This window comes from Balaenoptera borealis (assembly GCF_965194805.1).
Source record: "Balaenoptera borealis genome assembly, chromosome: 9".
NCBI lineage: Eukaryota > Metazoa > Chordata > Mammalia > Artiodactyla > Balaenopteridae > Balaenoptera > Balaenoptera borealis.
Window position 1 is genome coordinate 37,059,240 of NC_138873.1, and position 19,013 is coordinate 37,078,252.

A 19,013-nucleotide genomic window follows, 5' to 3' on the forward strand; every position below is an offset into this window, starting at 1 on the left:
ATCTGTACCTTAAGGCTTGTGACAGTTGTCTCAACCCTCTCCTCAAATGATTTGAAAGTAGGAGAATTCCTAAAATAACAAAAAAAGAGAGGTCAGCTCTGAAGACCTAGCTGTCTTAGCAATCGTGCTGTGCTGCCTAGTTTCTCCTCTTACTTGCAAACATCTCCTCTGCACCAGAGCTAGTTGCTGGCTTGCCACCTACACCAACCATGTTTTAAAATTTATTTCACTTCTGCTAGGTTAGATCCAGAAACCATAACCCGACATGGAATTTTTCTAAGTAAAATAGATAACTATAGAATAAATAATATAGCATTTGGCAAGGATACAACTGTAATAATTCCATGGTGCACCGTAAATCATTTCCAACGAGTCAAAGGAGTGATAGCTTAATTTTTCATTTACTAATTAATTGTTTCTATCATAACACTCTTTTTCCCAGCTCAGTTATTTTATAACCAATAGAAAGTCTATCTGAAGAACGTCACATTCGAGTTTTCCCACTTGGAATTTTAAAAGCCATTTATCTTAGTGAATGTGAGACAAGACAGAAATAGCTAAAGGAAAAAAAAAGTTCAGATGTTTTCAAACTTTAAAGTTTTAAAACTAAGCATTTTATCAACATCCAGGAAGCAGTGTTTCTGAAAGTCAGTGCGTTCATTATTTTATGTTGAAATATACTCACTGCTTGTTTAATGCTTGATCAAAATGGTGCTATTAGCACGTGTTATATTTCCTCCCAAAGAAGATACACTTACTTGTTCTTACCAGACAGAACCTTTGCTGTCTATCGACAATTTATTTGTGACTCATTCATTGTGTTAAATAATCTACATACCATCTTGTAACTTTAAGATTTAGATCTTTCATTTGGTGCTTTTTGGTTTCCTATACTGGATTTGGCCACATGACATTATGACTTAATGACATCATTACCATTAAAAATGATATCACCAAGTCCAACTAAGGAAACAGGAACTGAATTAAAAATGTGTCTTAAATCTTGTGTTCATGTTGGCTTTCAGCAACAACTGCCATCATTTTCAGGTCAAAAAATTCAACCGAATGTTACTATACTTGATAAGCCACTTACTATTCTCTCTTGAGTGCAGAAGAAATAAAATAAGAGGAATGGCCTAAAGAAACTTCATAAGGGCGAATGGTTATAAAATACGGGCTTCATTGTATGGTGTGGGCTGTAGCATGGCTCTAATACTATCAAGAGGAAACTAATGTAGAGGATATGTTTTTGAATGAATTTGGCTTCATCAGGGATTGTCTCCCAAGACTCTGATGCTCCGGATGGTCACAAATGCATTTGCATCCAGGCTGTATGAAGTAACAGTGGTGAGTTCAGAGGGCCCAAGCATGGCGTCACACCTTGTATATGACTCAAGCATGAGTTGAATTCCTGTGAGTAACCCTCCACCGTACCCGTCTCATGATGAAATATTAGTGAAATTACATAAGAATGATTCAAAAGTGTACACTTATTAGCACTTTACTTCCACTGCATGTTTTATTTGGCCAAGCTGGTCACATGACTAACTACCTGTCATCCATCAGTTGCACAGGACCACAGTGGGCAGACAGTTCAGCCTAATGGTTCACGGTTTATGTTAGTTGAGGAAAATCTTTTTTTTTTTTTTTTTTTAAGTTAATTTCAGGCAAGCTCAAGAGGAATACATTTGACCCATAAGTCACTATAAGTCACTAGATGGATTCCTGGTTCACAGAGGAAAATCATATTAATTTTTTTTCAAGGCTTTTTTGGACACCCAGACTTAAAATTTAACAAGTAAAGAAGCTCAGAGCTGCAGGCTGCACTGCTCAATTCTGGTGTTCTTATTCTAGGGGGAGCAAGTCATTCAAATATGGACTAAGCCATCTTGAATCTATGCTCTCTACTTACCACCAAATTAGGGAAATCAAATGCTGTGGTTAAACTTCCAAAGTAACCACATAACCCCAGTGTAGAAGAGACATCATCAGATATAATAAAACAGACATTCCCCTAATCAAATTACACTAGAGTGCATGCTGGGGAATAGGGAGAAACTATTTATTCAGATTTAATCATGTCATATACAACTACAAACTTGTAGCGCTGCAGATAACCCTGGAAAGAATTTGGCTTCAGTGGGCTCAAACTATTTAGAGTAACTGAACTCCCTCTAGAATGTATTCACACCACAATATATAATATAAAGCAGGAAGAAGAGGCACAGTTCTGACTGAAGTGACGGAGGGTCCCAGAGACTAGATCCCCTCCCACTGAGGCCCAACCAGGGCAGCCCAAGGAAGCACTAGGGCTCCTGGAAGCACCAAGGGAAGAGCAGTAAATCTGGTTCTAGCCTCTTATTTTTAAACATGATGAAACTGCTATCACTGAGGTGACCTTCCCAAGGCTGCCAAGTTCACCCCTAGCAGAACTGGACTACAGCCAACACCTTCTGATTCCCAGTCTAACATTCACTCCTCTATACTCATTACTATTATTTTGATTTTATCTGATTGTATCACTAAGTCATGCCAACTGGAAGCGAGAGGAACATCTTTCTCAGGAGTTTTCATCTCACCAGTAATTTTAATGACATTTTTATTGTTCAACAGACTCTGCCTTAATATATCCCTTAAAAAATCCTAATGATATCCGTTCTAGAACTGCAGCCCTCTTTGTCTCCTACCTTTTCATTTAAACTTTCTCCAAGCCTTGCATTTAATTCTGTGGGAATAAAAGGATTTCCACCTTTGCAAGTGTGCTTGGAATGTTCCAGGCCCTGTACTGCGTGCTTTACACAGGTTACACATCTCACAACAGCCATGTGAGGTAGGTCTTATTTATTCCAGTACACAGATAAGAGAATAGAGATAGAGATAGGTAAATAACTTGTCTCAGGTCACACAAATCAAGAGTGGCTGGATTTAAACCAGTGGGTCTGGTCAATAGCCCAAGCCCATTACACCTACAATACTTCTACAGGATTGTCAGCCTTTTTTCCTGAGGGCCCTCAGAAAAGAGCATAAGATAGGTCATGGCATTTCCCTTTATACAAAGAAGGAAAAAACCCACAAAGTATCAATAAAATAACACTTCATACACATTCTGCATTGATATTATGTAAAATAATTTACACAGATTACCTCATAGCAGGCATACTTATGGAATGGCGAATGGAGTAGCTTCAGGGCAAAAGCAGATTAAAGGGGAAAAAAAAAAAGAAAGAAAAAAGAAGATAGCACAATATAAGTACATGAGAAACTCCCTATTCACGGTTTCAAAACAGCAATTTCAACTATTTGAAGTGCTCCCTGCACACCCCACCAAGATGAGATTTGTTTTTTGTTGGGTAGGATGGGCCACAGTCACTTCCAAAGGGATAAGAAGACCAGGTGGCCCATGGCTGCATATTATTTCACTTCCTGTAGGTTCCCTGTAGGCCAGGGAGGACAGGAGGAGACTGTCTGGTTTGCCCCAGGTCAGCCCAACAGCCGGTGGACATGCTCTCTAGGTCCAGCTCCCTTCTCCTGTTCAGGAGGACAGTAAGGGGCAAGGGGCCGTGCTCAGCACACACAGCCAGGCAGCTAAAAGCTAATCATTCCATTGTAGAGAAGCACTCCAGAGGACTGTATGTAGTTAACATGAGTCAACCAAGGAAACACATGCCAGGTAAACGCAATTCACACAGTCCAACATGGTGGCAGGGCTTCTGCATCCATCCCAGGACATCTGGTACAAAGATCAACTTTTCTGAGAACTCTTAAGATGATCAGCCTTCTCACCCTGTTGCTCCTACAGCGCCTAACTCGTCTTCCTTCTGATCGACTGCCTGTTATTTCTATGTGAGTTCCACTCGGAAATCAGGCTGCAGGAAGGGAGGAAGCAAAATGGGGTCCATGTTCCTAGGCTAGCATGCCCTCATCCAATTTCCACCACAGTCCCGGCCTTCTCTTTTCCCAGGAAGCTAACAGGTAGGGGATCAGACTCATCACCTTCCCCAACAATATCCACTGAGGTCATCAGTAGGGGCGGCACTTTACTAGAACTCAGAAAGAAAAGGACAAAGAAGTGCAGGGGAACCTTACGGTCTTACCCTAAACACTCCATTTAGAAATCATAGGCAAATATTTCCTCATAAGTTACATTTAAAAAAGAATTACTAAAAGAACTTCATCAGCATTATAAATTATTCATCTCTTTAAATACAGGTAGTTTTCTTAAGAAAAAAATTTTTTTAAGGTATGTAATAAGATTCTACCTAAAAGGAGGCTTAATTCAGAGACCTGGGACTGACAGTTGCACACTTGCTAACATCTGAGCTCTTCCGGTGGCCTTTCTCCTCTTCAACTTCAGAAGGTACAGAAAGTTGAAGGTAAATCCTCTGCCTAAGTAACAGTTACTAGGAATTCAGAAAAACACGACGATCTAGAGGAAAAAACTCCTGTTTCTCAACTTCACTCTCTGAAAGTTTCGTAAACATACGCAACTCGCAATTGCCACTTTCCTCTTCTTCTCTGCATTCTAAGGACCTCTGCCAGTGTAAGAAGGCATGATGCAGAAAGAGATTCCTGAGGGATGGCTCAGCAAGTGAAAGTCGTGTAAATGATTCAGAAGTGAGATACGCAGGGGCTGAAATAGATTCAAATGCATTAGGTGCCCTATACTCTGTAACTCTCCCTGGTGGTGAACACTCAGGAACAGAGACCTGGTCTTTGGCTGAAGCGCACCCACAGTGGGGCTCTGGGGAGGAAGGGAGCGGCTCGGCAGCCGGCAGGGCCCTGGGGGCAGCGCTTACCCGATGGAGTGAGACCTGCAGCCGCAGCAGCACAGGAGAGAAGAACAGGAGCAGGGTTAGTACATCCGGACGCAAGGAAGCGGCCTCGCTGCCCGCCGTCCCCTCTTTCAAGAGCCCCAAGGAAAAGATGAGGGGGCCCCATTTGTTACTCTTCTTGAGTACACTGACTTTTTAATGTCTTCACAATTACTTTACCAGCCTATGGTACGTGTGCTTCTCACTATTTTTCTCATGGATATATAGAGGTGGCTGGATGCTCTAATAAAGTTACATGCCTCCTCCAAAGATTTCCTCTCCACTAGATCACACGCAGTTTGAACAGATTCACCAAGAAGTCCCAAGAAGATGGCAACCTTATTAATATAAAAGTGATTCTAATAGCTTGCGTTTCTTCAGAGTGCTTTCATAAATGTGACCTTATTTTACCTTCAGAGAAAACAGTCTAGTTAGGTAGCTATTAACCACGTTACCTGACAGGTGGAGAAGGAGGCAGAGCAATTCCGTGACCAGGCTAAGGGGCCTTCGCTTAGTGGCAATCAGGAGAAAACGAGAACCTTAGCTCAGGAAATATTATTTATTTTTATAAAACATCTAAATTAAATCCTAACATAGCGCTTTTCATCCAGTTATTAAAAGGCCCAAATATTAGATTTTCAAAACCTGTAAGCATTAACTTTTAATTATTTTAAAGAAAAACTGAGAGGGGATTCCCTGGCGGCCCAGTGGTTAGGACTCTGAGCTCTCACTGCCAAGGGCCCGAGTTCGATCCCTGTTCGGGAAACTAGGATCCCATAAGCCTCGCAGTGCAGCCAACAACAACAACAACAAAAAACAACAACAAAAAAAACCCCACAAAACTGAGAGGTACTGTTTTTCTTCTCAGGTATCTGAATTTTTCTGGCAACCTTTTTGAAGAAGTTCAGAAATTTGTTCCCAGAATTCACAAAAGAATTTTATGGTATAACTAACAAAATATAAAATAATATGATACTTTCAAACTGAAAAGGGGTTCAAAGTAAAATGCCTGTGATAAAATTTTAAAATTTCCCCACTATCATTTTATAAACTGGCAAATTAATTTGAACGAAAAATTTAAAATTTACTAATTGTTCTCTTTTGAGAATTGTTATTATATTAAACTTAAGTACTTTTCAAATATGACTTTTACATATATTACTTGTTCCAGTATAAAAGTAACAATTCTTTGTAAAACTTTTTGCTTTCACAGGAAGTTATCCTCATTTATTTCAAATGTTAGATATCATAGTTTGAGAAAAATATAGGCCTGAAAATATAGGTCTACAAAATATTACAGGCCCATATTTGAATGTGGACTACATTTCCCAATATTTTTAGCCACAGTTTTTAATGGAAGTTTTGTATCCTCTACACAGAGCAATAGTTAATGAAAAGTTTGGAACTCCTGGGAAACAGGTTATCCATTATGCTAAAACAAAGCCACATTGAAACAGGAGGAAAGGCAGTCAACACAACCTTGATATTATGCCCAGTTCATGTAGGAACATGAGTATGTCAACATGCTGCACGTGTGAAACACGGTCTTCGTTCTTTACAACTTATGAAACACACTGCACTCCTGTTCACCGACTCTCCCTAATTTCCGTCCTGTGGGGTCACCTTGTAACTGAGACAGTCACTTAGTAAAGGTAAAAACTGGCATTTATTGAGTGTTTAGTACATAGCAGGCTCTCTTTTGCTACTTGTATATAAACTGAAGACGTTGTTACTCTTTTCCCCATTTATAACTGAGAACAGCCACAGATTCCTAGACGCCACCCAAGACCTACTGAGGTGCAATCTTGGAGAGAGAGGTGAAATCTGAGAATATGCATTTATCAAGCTTCAGAGGTGTCTGTAAGGTCTGCTACCGTTATAGAAACACTATTCTAGTTGGCAGTATTATGCCACTGAATCCCAGTGTTCAAGTGAAAGGTTTCAACTAAGTATGTGGAGAACAAACTTTATAAACATGACAAAATATATTTTCTTGGATATAACTGGTGATAAGGTCTTTCCTGTTTTAAGGAATTATTTAATTAGTTTAGATAAATGTTTTAATGCCATTGAAATGACTGCAAATTTTTATATAATAAAGTTAGGGTTAATTCATAATCCAGAATATTTACCGTTCATCACACACTGCCTCTGAAGAATTTTAACTGCTTTTTGTTATTGCTTTATTAGCAAAAATGAAGATAAAGCAATGTACTCAGATTCATGCACATGTACTTACTTAACTCTAGCCTCATGAATGCCAAGTTGTTAAGATGATGCATGAATATTGGGAACAATCCAGTAATTTTTTTTTTTTAAATTTATTTATTTATTTTATTTATGGCTGTGTTGGGTCTTCATTTCTGTGCGAGGGCTTTCTCTACTTGTGGCAAGCGGGGGCCACTCTTCATCGCGGTGCGCGGGCCTCTCACTATCGCGGCCTCTCTTGTTGCGGAGCACAGGCTCCAGACGCGCAGGCTCAGCAATTGTGGCTCACGGGCTCAGTTGCTCCGCGGCATGTGGGATCCTCCCAGACCAGGGCTCGAACCCGTGTCTCCTGCATTAGCAGGCAGATTCTCAACCACTGCGCCACCAGGGAAGCCCGGGAACAATCCAGTAATTTTTGACGTCAAAAAATAACTTAAACACAAAGATATAAATATTTGCCTCTAGGTATCAAAGCTGCAGGGTAACAAAGAAAGCAATAGTTTAAGAATCCAGTAAAATAATACACACATATTTTTTAAAAAGAAGAAATATAAAATGTACTTGAGAAGTTTTTAAAAAGTAAATTTGATTTCTAGAGAGAAAAATGACATTGATTTATAAAGAAAAATCTCCTAAGCATATCAGCCAAATTCAAAATAAACTATGATAGGTACTTAAACAAGCAAAAAAATGAGAGTAACAACTCTATGTAAGATAGCTTCCTAGTACATAATACGAAAAATAAAAATGGTCAATACTACATTGTTTTTCTGGTGCCTGTAGTGAGGTCATTTGGTTCTCAGTTCAAAATCTTGATATTCACCCTAATTTTATATAACAAATACTGAAAATAACCATAATGAGCAAAGGGACTGGTTTAAAAATTTTGCTACAGCTATGCACTGGAAGATAATACAGCCATTAAAAATGAAGATGTAAGGACTTCCCTGGTGGTGTTGTGGTTTGGAGTCCGCCTGCCAATGCAGGGGACATGGGTTCGATCCCTGCTCCGGGAGGATCCCACGTGCTGCGGAGCAACTGGGCCCATAAGCCACAACTACTGAACCTTTGAGCCTCGAGCCCACGCTCTGCAGCAGGAGAGGCCACCGCAATGAGAAACCTGAGCACCGCAACGAGAAGTGGCCCCTGCTCTCTGCAACTAGAGAAGGCCTGCGCACAGTAACGAAGACCCAATGCAGACAAAAATAAATAAATAAATAATTTTTTTAAAAATGAAGATGTAATAGACATTTATTAACATATTCACAATATATTGCTAAAGTAAAGAAAGAATACTACCAGGAGCACACACTATATGGTACCTTTTTAGAATAAGAGAATAAATATCTATGCATTTAGCATAGAAAAAATACATGTACTAGTTGGAATATATACAAAAATGTAACCAAGAATAGTTTATCAGAGAATATTCCACTGAAGGCATATTTTAACTTATTGTTTAAATTACAGTGATTAAAATTCAGTGTGTGCTGCATTCTTTTGAAATCTCTCCTTATTACGGGTGATTAAAGGCACCCTCTATCTTCTATTTCTACTAGGTCGGGTCCTAGTGGAAAAGGCATCTCTGGGACCAGGCCCACTAAGCTGACCTTCAGGCAGAAAATGTCCCAATATAAAAATGTATCTCAGTCACCAATACTATCAGCCACATAAAATTTTAATCCAACTTAAAAAAAAAGAATGTGTTAGAAAGACCAGTTGAGATAGATATATGTATCTCTAATGCTCCCCTTCTCTCGGAAAGCCAAAGGCTTAGCCCCATTCCCGTGGTTCTTTCCCACAGTACCTCATGTCTCCAAACTTCTTGCTGATGGCCGTCCCAACGTTGCTGAAAGCTGCAGTTGCCTTCTGCCCTGCGTGACTCAGAGTTTCATGTGTTTTCTTGTAGCTAGAAATAAAACAAAAAATAAAACAGAGAAAGATAATAATGATATCATGATTTCCCATAAAACATTCATCGTACTTCTCTCTCCTGACTTTGAAAATTCCCTTTCCAAGACAGATTTAGGAAGATGATCCACAGAAGTAATTGTTTCTATTCATTGTTCGGGAAGGATGGGTTGGTGGCCGCTCATCAGAGGGAAACTCAGACCATTAAATCTGAATTCAGGAAAAATATACATATATAAGTCCAGATCTGAATGCACAGATCTTTAATCACAAATAGTGGAACTGCTCTGAGAGTAGAGAGTTATTCTTAAAGAGATGTATTAACTCTAAGAAGTGACGACGAAAGCTCTAGCCATCGACGGTAACACAAATTAGAAAATGTATATTTCAAAGGGAAATTTAAGCTTTTACTGCTTATGTGGGTAAAAGTAACCATAAAATGGCAAAATAGAACTAGTTACTTAATTTTCGAATACTTAGAGCTGGGAATAAGAAGGGTGCATAATCTTAAGATAATATAGTTACTTTTTTCAAAACAGTTTTAGGCATATAGTACTGCAATGATCTGTTCACAAGCCTATGTCCCCACAAGGCTGACTCCCTGAGGGCAAGGAAGCCATTCATCTTTGTGTCCCCAGTATGTGGCAGAGGGATACAGGGGAAACTTAATAAATACTAGGGGAATGAATCAATGATCAAAGAGCTCCTCTGTGGCTGTGAACTGGGAGTCATGGCAGTAAGAACAATGCAGTGTGATGGATTATAGAGAGAGAATGGACGGACTTGACAGGAGGTTATAAGTGACAAATGGAACAAGACGAAAAAATTGGCTTAAGGTTTTGAGCATGGTGACAGGAAAGGCAGTGGTGTATCCACTGGGCTAGGAAATTTCTAAGCGTTAATTAATAAAGTAGAAAACAAAGGCACCTAACCTGAGGGAATAAAAAGAAATCAGCCGAAAATTTCGTATACCATTTCACAGTATATGTAAGTCAAGTCATTATGCTATACAGCTTAAACTTATACAGTGCTGTATGTATTATATTTAATTTAATATATCTCAATAAAACTGAAACAAACCAAACCAAAAAATTTTCAACTGATTTTTAAAAAATAAACTAATTCTTTTTTTTTTAACATCTTTATTGGAGTATAATTGCTTTACAATGGTGTGTTAGTTTCTGCTGTACAACAAAGTGAATCAGCTCTACATATACATATATCCCCATATCTCCTCCCTCTTGTGTCTCCCTCCCACCCTCCCTATCCCACCCCTCTAGGTGGTCACAAAGCACCGAGCTGATCTCCCTGTGCTATGCGGCTGCTATGTGGCTGCTTCCCACTATAAACTAATTCTTATAATGCACACACCATCTTCTTCCAATATATGCTGCTCCCAGGTAAGTTCCCCCAAAGCTCCTTGCTTAGCCTAGAACACTTGCGTGCATATGGTACATCTAAGAAGACTATGTCCTGTGAAATTCATTGCGTAGGAACTTCCGTCATCCCTCCCACCCTTCCACCTCCCACAAATCATCCGGCTCTAAATATACTAACAGACTCTACACAAATGCTTTAAAACATGCTCCTTGGTCTTCCTTGGGACTGAAATCACTTTATTAACATGGTATTCTATTATTCTTTTTTTGTTAGCAGGAAGGAATGAGTCTGATATTATCAGCACCATATGTTATTTATTTACACAATGCCTGTTTTTCAGGAAGTGTAAAAATCAAGTATTATCTAGATGATAAAACCAAACCAAATATTCATTTACTAAACAGACATTTTCTAGGGAATAGGGAAAGACCTACAGGAATAAGGGTCAAAGCAGAATTTGGTGAACGGGAGGTAATTTGTGTCTCTGGGGAGAGGTATGTGATTAGGGGAGGTGGACCCCAGACGGCTCTGGGTCAAGCAGCAAATGAGAAGTGGGAAGATGAAAGAAAGGAACAGCTTTTAGAATGTTTGCTTAATTTTGTTCGCTGCCATGTTACAAAAATATCAGTTATTCAAATTACAACTTTCTTTTTACATTTTACTATAGGATGTTAGGTTTTAATTATGGCAGGAGAATATTTTTGATCATGTGAAATCATGGAATTGCAGGCAGATTACACATAAAATAAAATATTAATCTCTAACTTCTTATTAGTGATAAGGCAGTTAATATAGCACTAAATGTGGACCAGAAATAAAAATCTCAATCATTATTACAAGAATTCAGGAGGTGTGATCTTGAAATGGCACATGCTGAGAATTCTTCAGAAGAAACATGCTACTAAACAGGTTCCCAAAGCAGTGTCCTGGCACTTGGATTAACTAGGCATAGAGATAGCCTTGAAAACAAAGATTTAAAGGTAGTAGTTTTAGCCTTAAAAACAAAAGGATTTATTTACAAGTAAACAAAGAAAAATGTGGAATGCTATTCCAGTTATATTTTTAGGATGCTGACAAAGTTTTCACAAAGTAGTAACCCGGCCATGAAATCAGATCTATAGAGGGAACTCCCTGGCGGTCCAGTGGCTACGATTCTGTGCTTTCACTGCCGACGGCATGGGTTCGATCCCTGGTTGGGGAACTAAGATCCCACAAGCTGTACAGCATGGCCCAAAAAAACCCCAAAAATCAGATCTATGGAAAATGGCCTGTAAAACATGAAATCCATACATGATGGAAGTGAGGAAGACACTATATTATACACAGATGAAACATGGTCTTGCACTATGGGCTGGAATTTAGAATTAGGCTCAATTCTAATTAGCAAGGAAAACTTTTCCCTATGCAAAAGTTTCTCAGGCATATTGGTGAGGAAATAGAGTAATCCATTAAATAACCCAAAGAGAAGACTTTGTATCTTTTCCCTTCTACTCCTTTCACACTCCATAGCCAACCCATCAAGAGACCCTGCTAGTTCAACCTTCCAAATAGATCTAGAATCTGTCTACTGTCTCACCACCTCTACTGGTCTCTGCCTTAGTTCAATTCACCATCATCGCTCACCTGGGGTCTTGGCCAAGTGAATGTCAGAGGAACAGAGTTGGGTTCTGGGGGGAAATGGGCACAGAAGAGGGAATCGAGGAAGGCCAAGAGAAGACAGTCAATCGGGTATCCACCCAGTACTGCCTCTGTAAGCCCTGAAAGGTGACTCAAGGGAAAAGTAAAAAATTACTCTGCCACACTGTGGTCTTTGCATGAGGTTGGGACTGGGTACCAGTTAGAGAATTCCTTCTTGTGTTGGTCCTGCATTTCTTTCAGGAATTTCTTGCAATTAAAGCAAATATTTAATTTACTTGTAAACTTTCCACATAGTTGAACTTTTATATATTTGAGAATGCTTTGAATTTTGAGGTAAGAAGTGACTTTTGAACACTTTCTGTGTGTGTGTGTGTGTGTGTGTGAGACATTCTAAATTTAATGGCTTCATTTAAAAATAGCTAGTCAGGGAGAAGTACAGTTAGCCCGCCGCATCTGTGGGTTCTGCATCTGCGCATTCAACCAACCACAGATGGAAAATATTCAGGAATAAAATTCCAGGAAGTTCTAAAAAGCAAAACTTGAATTTGCCATCTGTGGGTAACTATTTCCATAGCATTTACACTGTATTTAGATCTATTTACACTGCATTAGGTTTTATAAGTAATCTAGAGATGATTTCACGCGTATGGGAGGATGCGTATAGGTCATATGCAAATACTACACCATTTTATATAAGGGACTTGAGCATCCATGGATTTTGGTATCTGCATGGGTCCTGGGACAAACCGCCCGCAGATACCTAGGGGTGACTCTACATATAGTAAGCAATAAGTGTTAGCACATTATGTGTTAAACACGCTTCTGTATCAAAATGTGAGACAGGTGTTTACAGGCATCTGACTACTTTAGTGAGGTATTAGGGACATTTAAGTCCTCACCATGAAAAATGCATCTCTATATCTATGTGAAATTTCAAAGTTAAAATTCAACCATATGGATAGCTCAATGGAGTGTTAAAGATTTTAGGGACTGTTAACCCTTTATTTCTGGGAATTATAAAATGTTAAATCTGAAAGGCACTAGAGCCCGATCCCTTAAGACTACAGATGATGAAACTGAGGCCCAGAAGAGCTGAGTGACCCTTTAATGACAGAGGTAGGGTTAGAGTAGGCAGTGTGCCTGCCTTCTATCAGGGTGTCTTGTTGCCTAGGAGATGACAAGGGTGAATTAGATCAACTCCAGTGTTTGTGGAGAGAAATAATAATACTATATTTCAAGAAATTTTAAGATGCACATTTTCTACCCACACTTTTAGACCTCTTCCCCTAGGCAAACCACTACATTCCTTGAAAACAATTAGTAGTCCTTATATACATTACTTAGAGACCAATAATTGAGGACAAGAGATTTCTAGGGGTTAGGCAATGAGAGAGGGTTATACATGGGGAAGTGAGCTCCACGAACAAAATAACTAGGGACTCCATGAGAAATAGGTCAGCAGGCTCAGAGCATTTAAAAGCTCCAAGGAGTACCACACACATTACCGCCTAAGTGAAGGGTCCCTCTGGAGTTGTGCACTGCACAGACCCTGTACCTTATGGTGCATCCTAATTGGGCTTGATCTTAAAACTGAATAAGTAATATACATCCTCATCCAGAGGCTAGGAGCCTGTGTCTTGAAAAAACGCTCTTCTGTCAGGCCACAGATAACCCCCAAGGAAGTCAGTGTATTTGCATTTTACTCCCTTTATTGTGCCATGAAATCCTGTACATAGTTTGTACTACTAATACTGAAAACTGTTTTTTCAACTCTATCACATAAAATTATGTTCAATAGTATTCAAATAATGAAAAACAATTTAAATACTAACATCCTGATTCACTTGACAACCTTATAATTTAAATGGAAGTGGTATTTAGCATTTTACATTACTAGCATCTCTTATTTTAAGCTAAATATAAATTATACCATTGCTGAGTTCCATAATTGATAGAGTGGACAACTAACACATTTTTCTTAAATAAAAATCAAGTGTTAAGATATCCTCAGGGACTTCCCTGGTGGCGCAGCGGTTAGGAATCCGCCTGACAATGCAGGGGACACGGGCTCGAGCCCTGGTCTGGGAAGATCCCACATGCCGCGGAGCAACTAAGCCCGTGCACCACAACTACTGGGCCTGCGCCCTAGAGCCCGCAAGCCACAACTACTGAGCCTGTGTGCCACAACTACTGAAGCCCGTGCTCCTAGACCCCGTGCTCTGCAGCAAGAGAAGCCACCGCAATGAGAAGCCCGTGCACCGCAACGAAGAGTAGCCCCCGCTCGCCGCAACTATAGAAAGCCCACGCGCAGCAACGAAGACCCAACGCAGCCATAAATAAATAAATTTATTAAAAAGAAAAAAGATATCCTCAGGTTGCTGTCAATTGTGCACTGGGAGGCAAGAAAACTGGGAGTATTTGCTTCAAGAAGTCTGTGTTGGGTGCCTCTCCTCAGGGTTCCCATAATCCCCTCTGCACAGCTCTTTGCAAACGTCCTCCCAATGTGCTGCAATTACGGTTTTTAAACCTCTCTCTGGGACTCGCCTGAACTTCCTGAGGGCAGAACCACGTCTTGTTCATCATCACTGTATCCCCAGTGCCTGAATCAACTAGAGAAAGAGTCACGTGAGTTTCCTCTGGACTCTGGAGGCTGGGATGCCCCAGCTTCAGCTACAGGTGCAGAGTCAGGACTTGGCGGTGCGAAGTTTCTAACTCTGGAGAAGAGCCACGCGACCTTAAGGTGAGTGAGGGCAATTCTTCCTTGCGTGCTCTAAAGCAATCCAGCAAACAGTAGCTTTGGAGGAACTGCACTTCCCAACAAGGCTCAAATATGGTCCAGTGTCGAACCTTTCTTTGGCAAAAGTTTAACTGTGATAAGCAAATGGCAGCTCACATTTATTAAGCACTTTGTATGCGTTAACGTATTGAAGATGCATTTTGTTTGCTTGTTTTGAGTACAAGTAATCTTCCTCTTTTCCAATGGAAGTCAACAGAAAAATAGGCTTTACTTTTCAGAGATTCAGTTTGGCTGGAATGGATAGCTTCCCCCCGTCCAGCTTTACTGAGGTATAACTGACAAAACAAAATTGTGAGATATTGGATTTGATATACATATACACTGTGAAAGGACTCTTTTCCATCTAGTAAATTAACATATCCATCACCTCACATACATATATGTGTGTGTGTGTGTGTGTGTGTGTGTAGATGAGAACATTTAAGTTCTACTCTCTTAGCAAATTTCAATTATACAATACAGTGTTACCAACTATAGTCATGATATTATACATTAGATCCTCAGACCTTATTCATCTTATAACTGAAAGTATGTACTCTTACCAACCTCTCCCTATTTCACCCATACGCCCACCTCTAGCAACCACCCTTGAACTCTGTTTCCAAGAGTTTGATTTTTTTTTAGATTCCACATATAAGTGATACCAATGCAGTATCTGTCCTTCTCTGACTTACTTCACTTAGCATAATGCCCTCAAGGTTCATCCATGTTGTCGCAAACAGCAGGATTTCCTTCTTTCTCATGGCTGAATAATATTCCATTGCATTCGTGTGTGTGTGTGTGTGTGTGTGTGTGTGTGTGTGTGTGCGCACATCTTTAAGGAATGGGTAGCATTTAACTGCTAGAACAGGTGAGCTGTTTGGCCAGCACACCGACAAAGGGCTCTTCAGTAGTGTGGGGTAAGGTTCTCTGCAAGCCAAATAAAAGGCATTCTGTTGACTTTTCATGCAGATTCCTCTTCATGTCTTAACAGATTTGAAAGTCAGTGTTAATAATCAAAAGGAGAAAGCGTGTCATCTTCTAACATGTTCTGACTTAAAGCATTTTTCTACATACGGATAGAAGAAAAAATTTTAAATTCAACAGTCTTTTTACAAGAAGATATCTTATAGCCCAAGTCTGTTTTCTATTATAGAATTTAAAAGAGAGCATTACTTGAACAGTTGCATATGCAGCATTTCACCAAAGACACAAAAACTATTTAGGCTTCTTTTCTTCCAAAGCTTCCCTAAACACACTATCAAAACATAGATTTACCACTTGAATCTAGAAAAGTAGAACCTACTTCCTGCCTTGTGTGATAAGATGAAAGCCGAAAGGTAAGAAGAATGAACGACCATGTGAGAGATGTGCTACGTGGTCTTTTTAAATTAGATCTTTAATCTTCACTGGCACTTCTGAACCCAATGGTGCCACAACTGGCTCCTCATAAAAAGAGGAGTGAAAGTGAGTCCATAATCTTTACTGACCATAATAAGCTGGAAGTCTTAGAAGCACAAAAGCAAAGAGTAAATAAATCATAAACTGAGCTTCAATTTTCAAGCACTGTGCATTTTTTTTTTAATGCTGAATGTTAGAGTTTTACTCCTCTGTATATAGGATGAAGTTATTAGGCTTTCCGAAAAGATGGAATGGTTTAAATTCCATTCCACAGCCTTCTCCCCTTTGTAGACCTACCATTTGTTCTACGATACAACTCAGTGTTTATTGGTGGGCAATTTCACTGGTTAGCAAAGGCTGAACACTCACTAAAATAAAGCATATCAGTTGTAATAGCCCACCACGACATCAAGTTTCCAAATTCCTTTTCCTTCTATTTCCAGAAGAGATTCAATTTCTCCTCCAGTGGTCTCCCCACCTCTTCACCCCAAAGCCGCCCACCTCCCCCATGCTTCCTTGAAGCCTAAAAACATTAAAAAACTTCAGGATGAGGCTGGGGGGAATTTTTTGTGAGTGTTCTTAGATTCTCTGAAGTCAAGGCAAATAAAAAACTATGACAAAAACAACAGCAACGACAAACCCAGGGACACAGATGACCTCTTGACCTACTACTGTATGGTTATCTTTCTATAAAGGAGATAATTTCAGTCTGCGGTGTAGTTATTCCTACTCATCTGGTCCTATTCCAATTTGAATCCTACCACAGACTAAAATATGCCAAGATCTTTCATTAACATGTCACAGATTTTCTTTTCATTATAAATCAAACTAAATAGGTCATGATTGCTTAATCAGTATGCAAAGTATTGCCTCTGGGATACCTGCAATACTCTGACAGCTGAAATTCTTTTTAGTGCTTTGAAATCTAATTCTCTCCAATCGAACCTTACCCCAGTTCATCATTCCCCCATATCAAAATTTCATTGTATGAGGTATAGATATTGTTCTAGAATGGGTATCATGGAGGCTAATAGCAGGGATTTAAATATTCAGGGGAAAAATAGATTCTGCTTTTCTGTCTGCCCCCCTCCCCCCAACATATGATTAAGACTTTTCCCTTTCCCTCAGCAGCCAAGAGAAAATGGTGGGAAAAAGATGCTCTCCAGAAATTTTGTTGCTGATAGACTCATGCCTCCCTCTTAAGAAAGAGATTTTTTCTTCTTTACAAAGCAAAGTTCACATCATTCCTAAAGGTTAGTGAGTCCATGATCATCTGTATTTATTAACTCATCTCTGAGGAAATCTCATCTAGGTCTGCAGCTTTCAATGCATCAATATGTAGATGACTCTCAAATGTCCACTTCCATCCCTGACTTTTCCTCCGAGTTGCCCTCTCAATATATAAACTTGTTTATCTACTGGATGTCTCAGACTGCGCATGGCCAGAACAGAATTCTTGGGTGTCCCCACCAGACCTGTTTCCTAGAACAGCAAACAGGCCTACAGAGTGTCAGACACGGTTCTGCGCTCATTGAATCCTCACTACCTACGATCAGTACTAATATGATCTCACTTCATGGAGGCAGGGGACCCAGATTTCAAGCCAGGCAGTTGGTTGGTGTCCACAGCCCACCAGCTTAACTACAGTGCTAAACCCCCACTGCTGTAACCAGTCTCAGTATTCACCCAGGAGCCCAAGTCAGAGACCTCAGGTCACACTTGATCCCTCTATTTCCCTCACCGCCCACCCCACCTCCAAATCAGTGGGAAGTCCCATTGGGTCGACCTACAGATCCTGTCCCCTCTCTGCTCATGACTCTCCATCACGACAACCCGGGCCACTGCAACAGTCTTATAAATGATTTTCTGGTTTCCATTCCTGCCTCTTCACAATCTATATTACACAAACTAACCAGAATGTTCTTTTTAAAAGGTGAATTAGAACAAGTCACTTCCTGCTGCAAATTCTCCAACGGCATCCAAAGCTCTTGGAATAAACTCCTCACTCCTCCCCTTGGCCTGGGAGGCCCCAGAGGCTCTGACCTCAAGCTCCTCTCACTACACTCCAGACACAGCCCTTTCCTCTGCTTCCTGAAACCTGTAAAGCCAGGTCTTGCCTCAGTGTCCTTGTGGCAATTTTTTCCTCAGCCTGAAAGCTCTTCCCCAGATCCTCACAAGATCATATCTTTCTGTCATTCAGGTCTCAGCTCAAAGAAACCTCCCAGGACAGGCTTCCCCTGTCAGGGACCCATCAAAGCAGCTTCCACCCTCTCCCGCGAGTCACTCTCTAGTACCTCAACCTATGCGGTCTTCATCATAGCATCCCGACAGATCCTCATTTGTTTGCTGCTCGTTTCCTGCCCTTTTCCCTTCCAACACTCATAGAGATTAGGAACTTCGTCCATCTTGTTGAATCCTGCATCCTGAGGGCTTAGATTAGCCCCTGGGTAATAATGCCTAATAGCAGACACTCACTAACACACTTGTTGGGTAAACAAACTGTCAGGACCCCCCTAACAGCTTTCTATTGGCTGTGGATAAAGAATAACTCTGTTATAAACAGATGCCACAAGCCCCGGCCCCTTCTCCCCACCATCTCAACAAGACTAAGTAATTGGACGGATTCTCCTTAGGAGAAGGAGCCTTCTCTGCCAGCCTTAACCAGCTGTGCCTCCCCCAGGACGCTCCTCCTGCCCCCCGTGGCCCGATTACACTCCAAATCATCCTTCAGAGTTCTGCTTAAACATCTTACTCAAAAAAGCTTCCCTGAGACACCAGGCAAGGTTCCATCCCCTGCTTTACATCCCCTACAATACCCTGGATTCGCCATTACAACCCTGTCACACTTAGCTTTTAACCGGTTACTTGTAAAAACTTGTAAAATAAAC

At 40.3% G+C, this 19,013-nt stretch overlaps 1 protein-coding gene across 8 annotated transcripts in view; it reads right to left on the reverse strand.

Annotated features, from left to right (window-relative positions):
- Nucleotides 1–19,013, reverse strand: part of TPD52L1 (TPD52 like 1) — a 99,545-nt gene that overhangs the window by 5,301 nt on the left and 75,231 nt on the right. For 3 of the 8 annotated variants that reach the window (XM_082406262.1, XM_082406268.1, XM_082406265.1), the window contains exons 4-7: nucleotides 8,827–8,928; nucleotides 4,797–4,811; nucleotides 3,145–3,183; nucleotides 9–69 (exon numbers count right to left, since the gene is read on the reverse strand). In XM_082406262.1, coding sequence (XP_082262388.1) covers nucleotides 9–69; nucleotides 3,145–3,183; nucleotides 4,797–4,811; nucleotides 8,827–8,928 — 217 coding nt within the window. Of the gene's footprint in view, nucleotides 1–8; nucleotides 70–3,144; nucleotides 3,184–4,796; nucleotides 4,812–7,050; nucleotides 7,101–7,415; nucleotides 7,494–8,826; nucleotides 8,929–19,013 lie in introns of those variants that run through there. The other 5 variants (XM_082406263.1, XM_082406266.1, XM_082406264.1 and 2 more) reach the window with 3 other exon arrangements.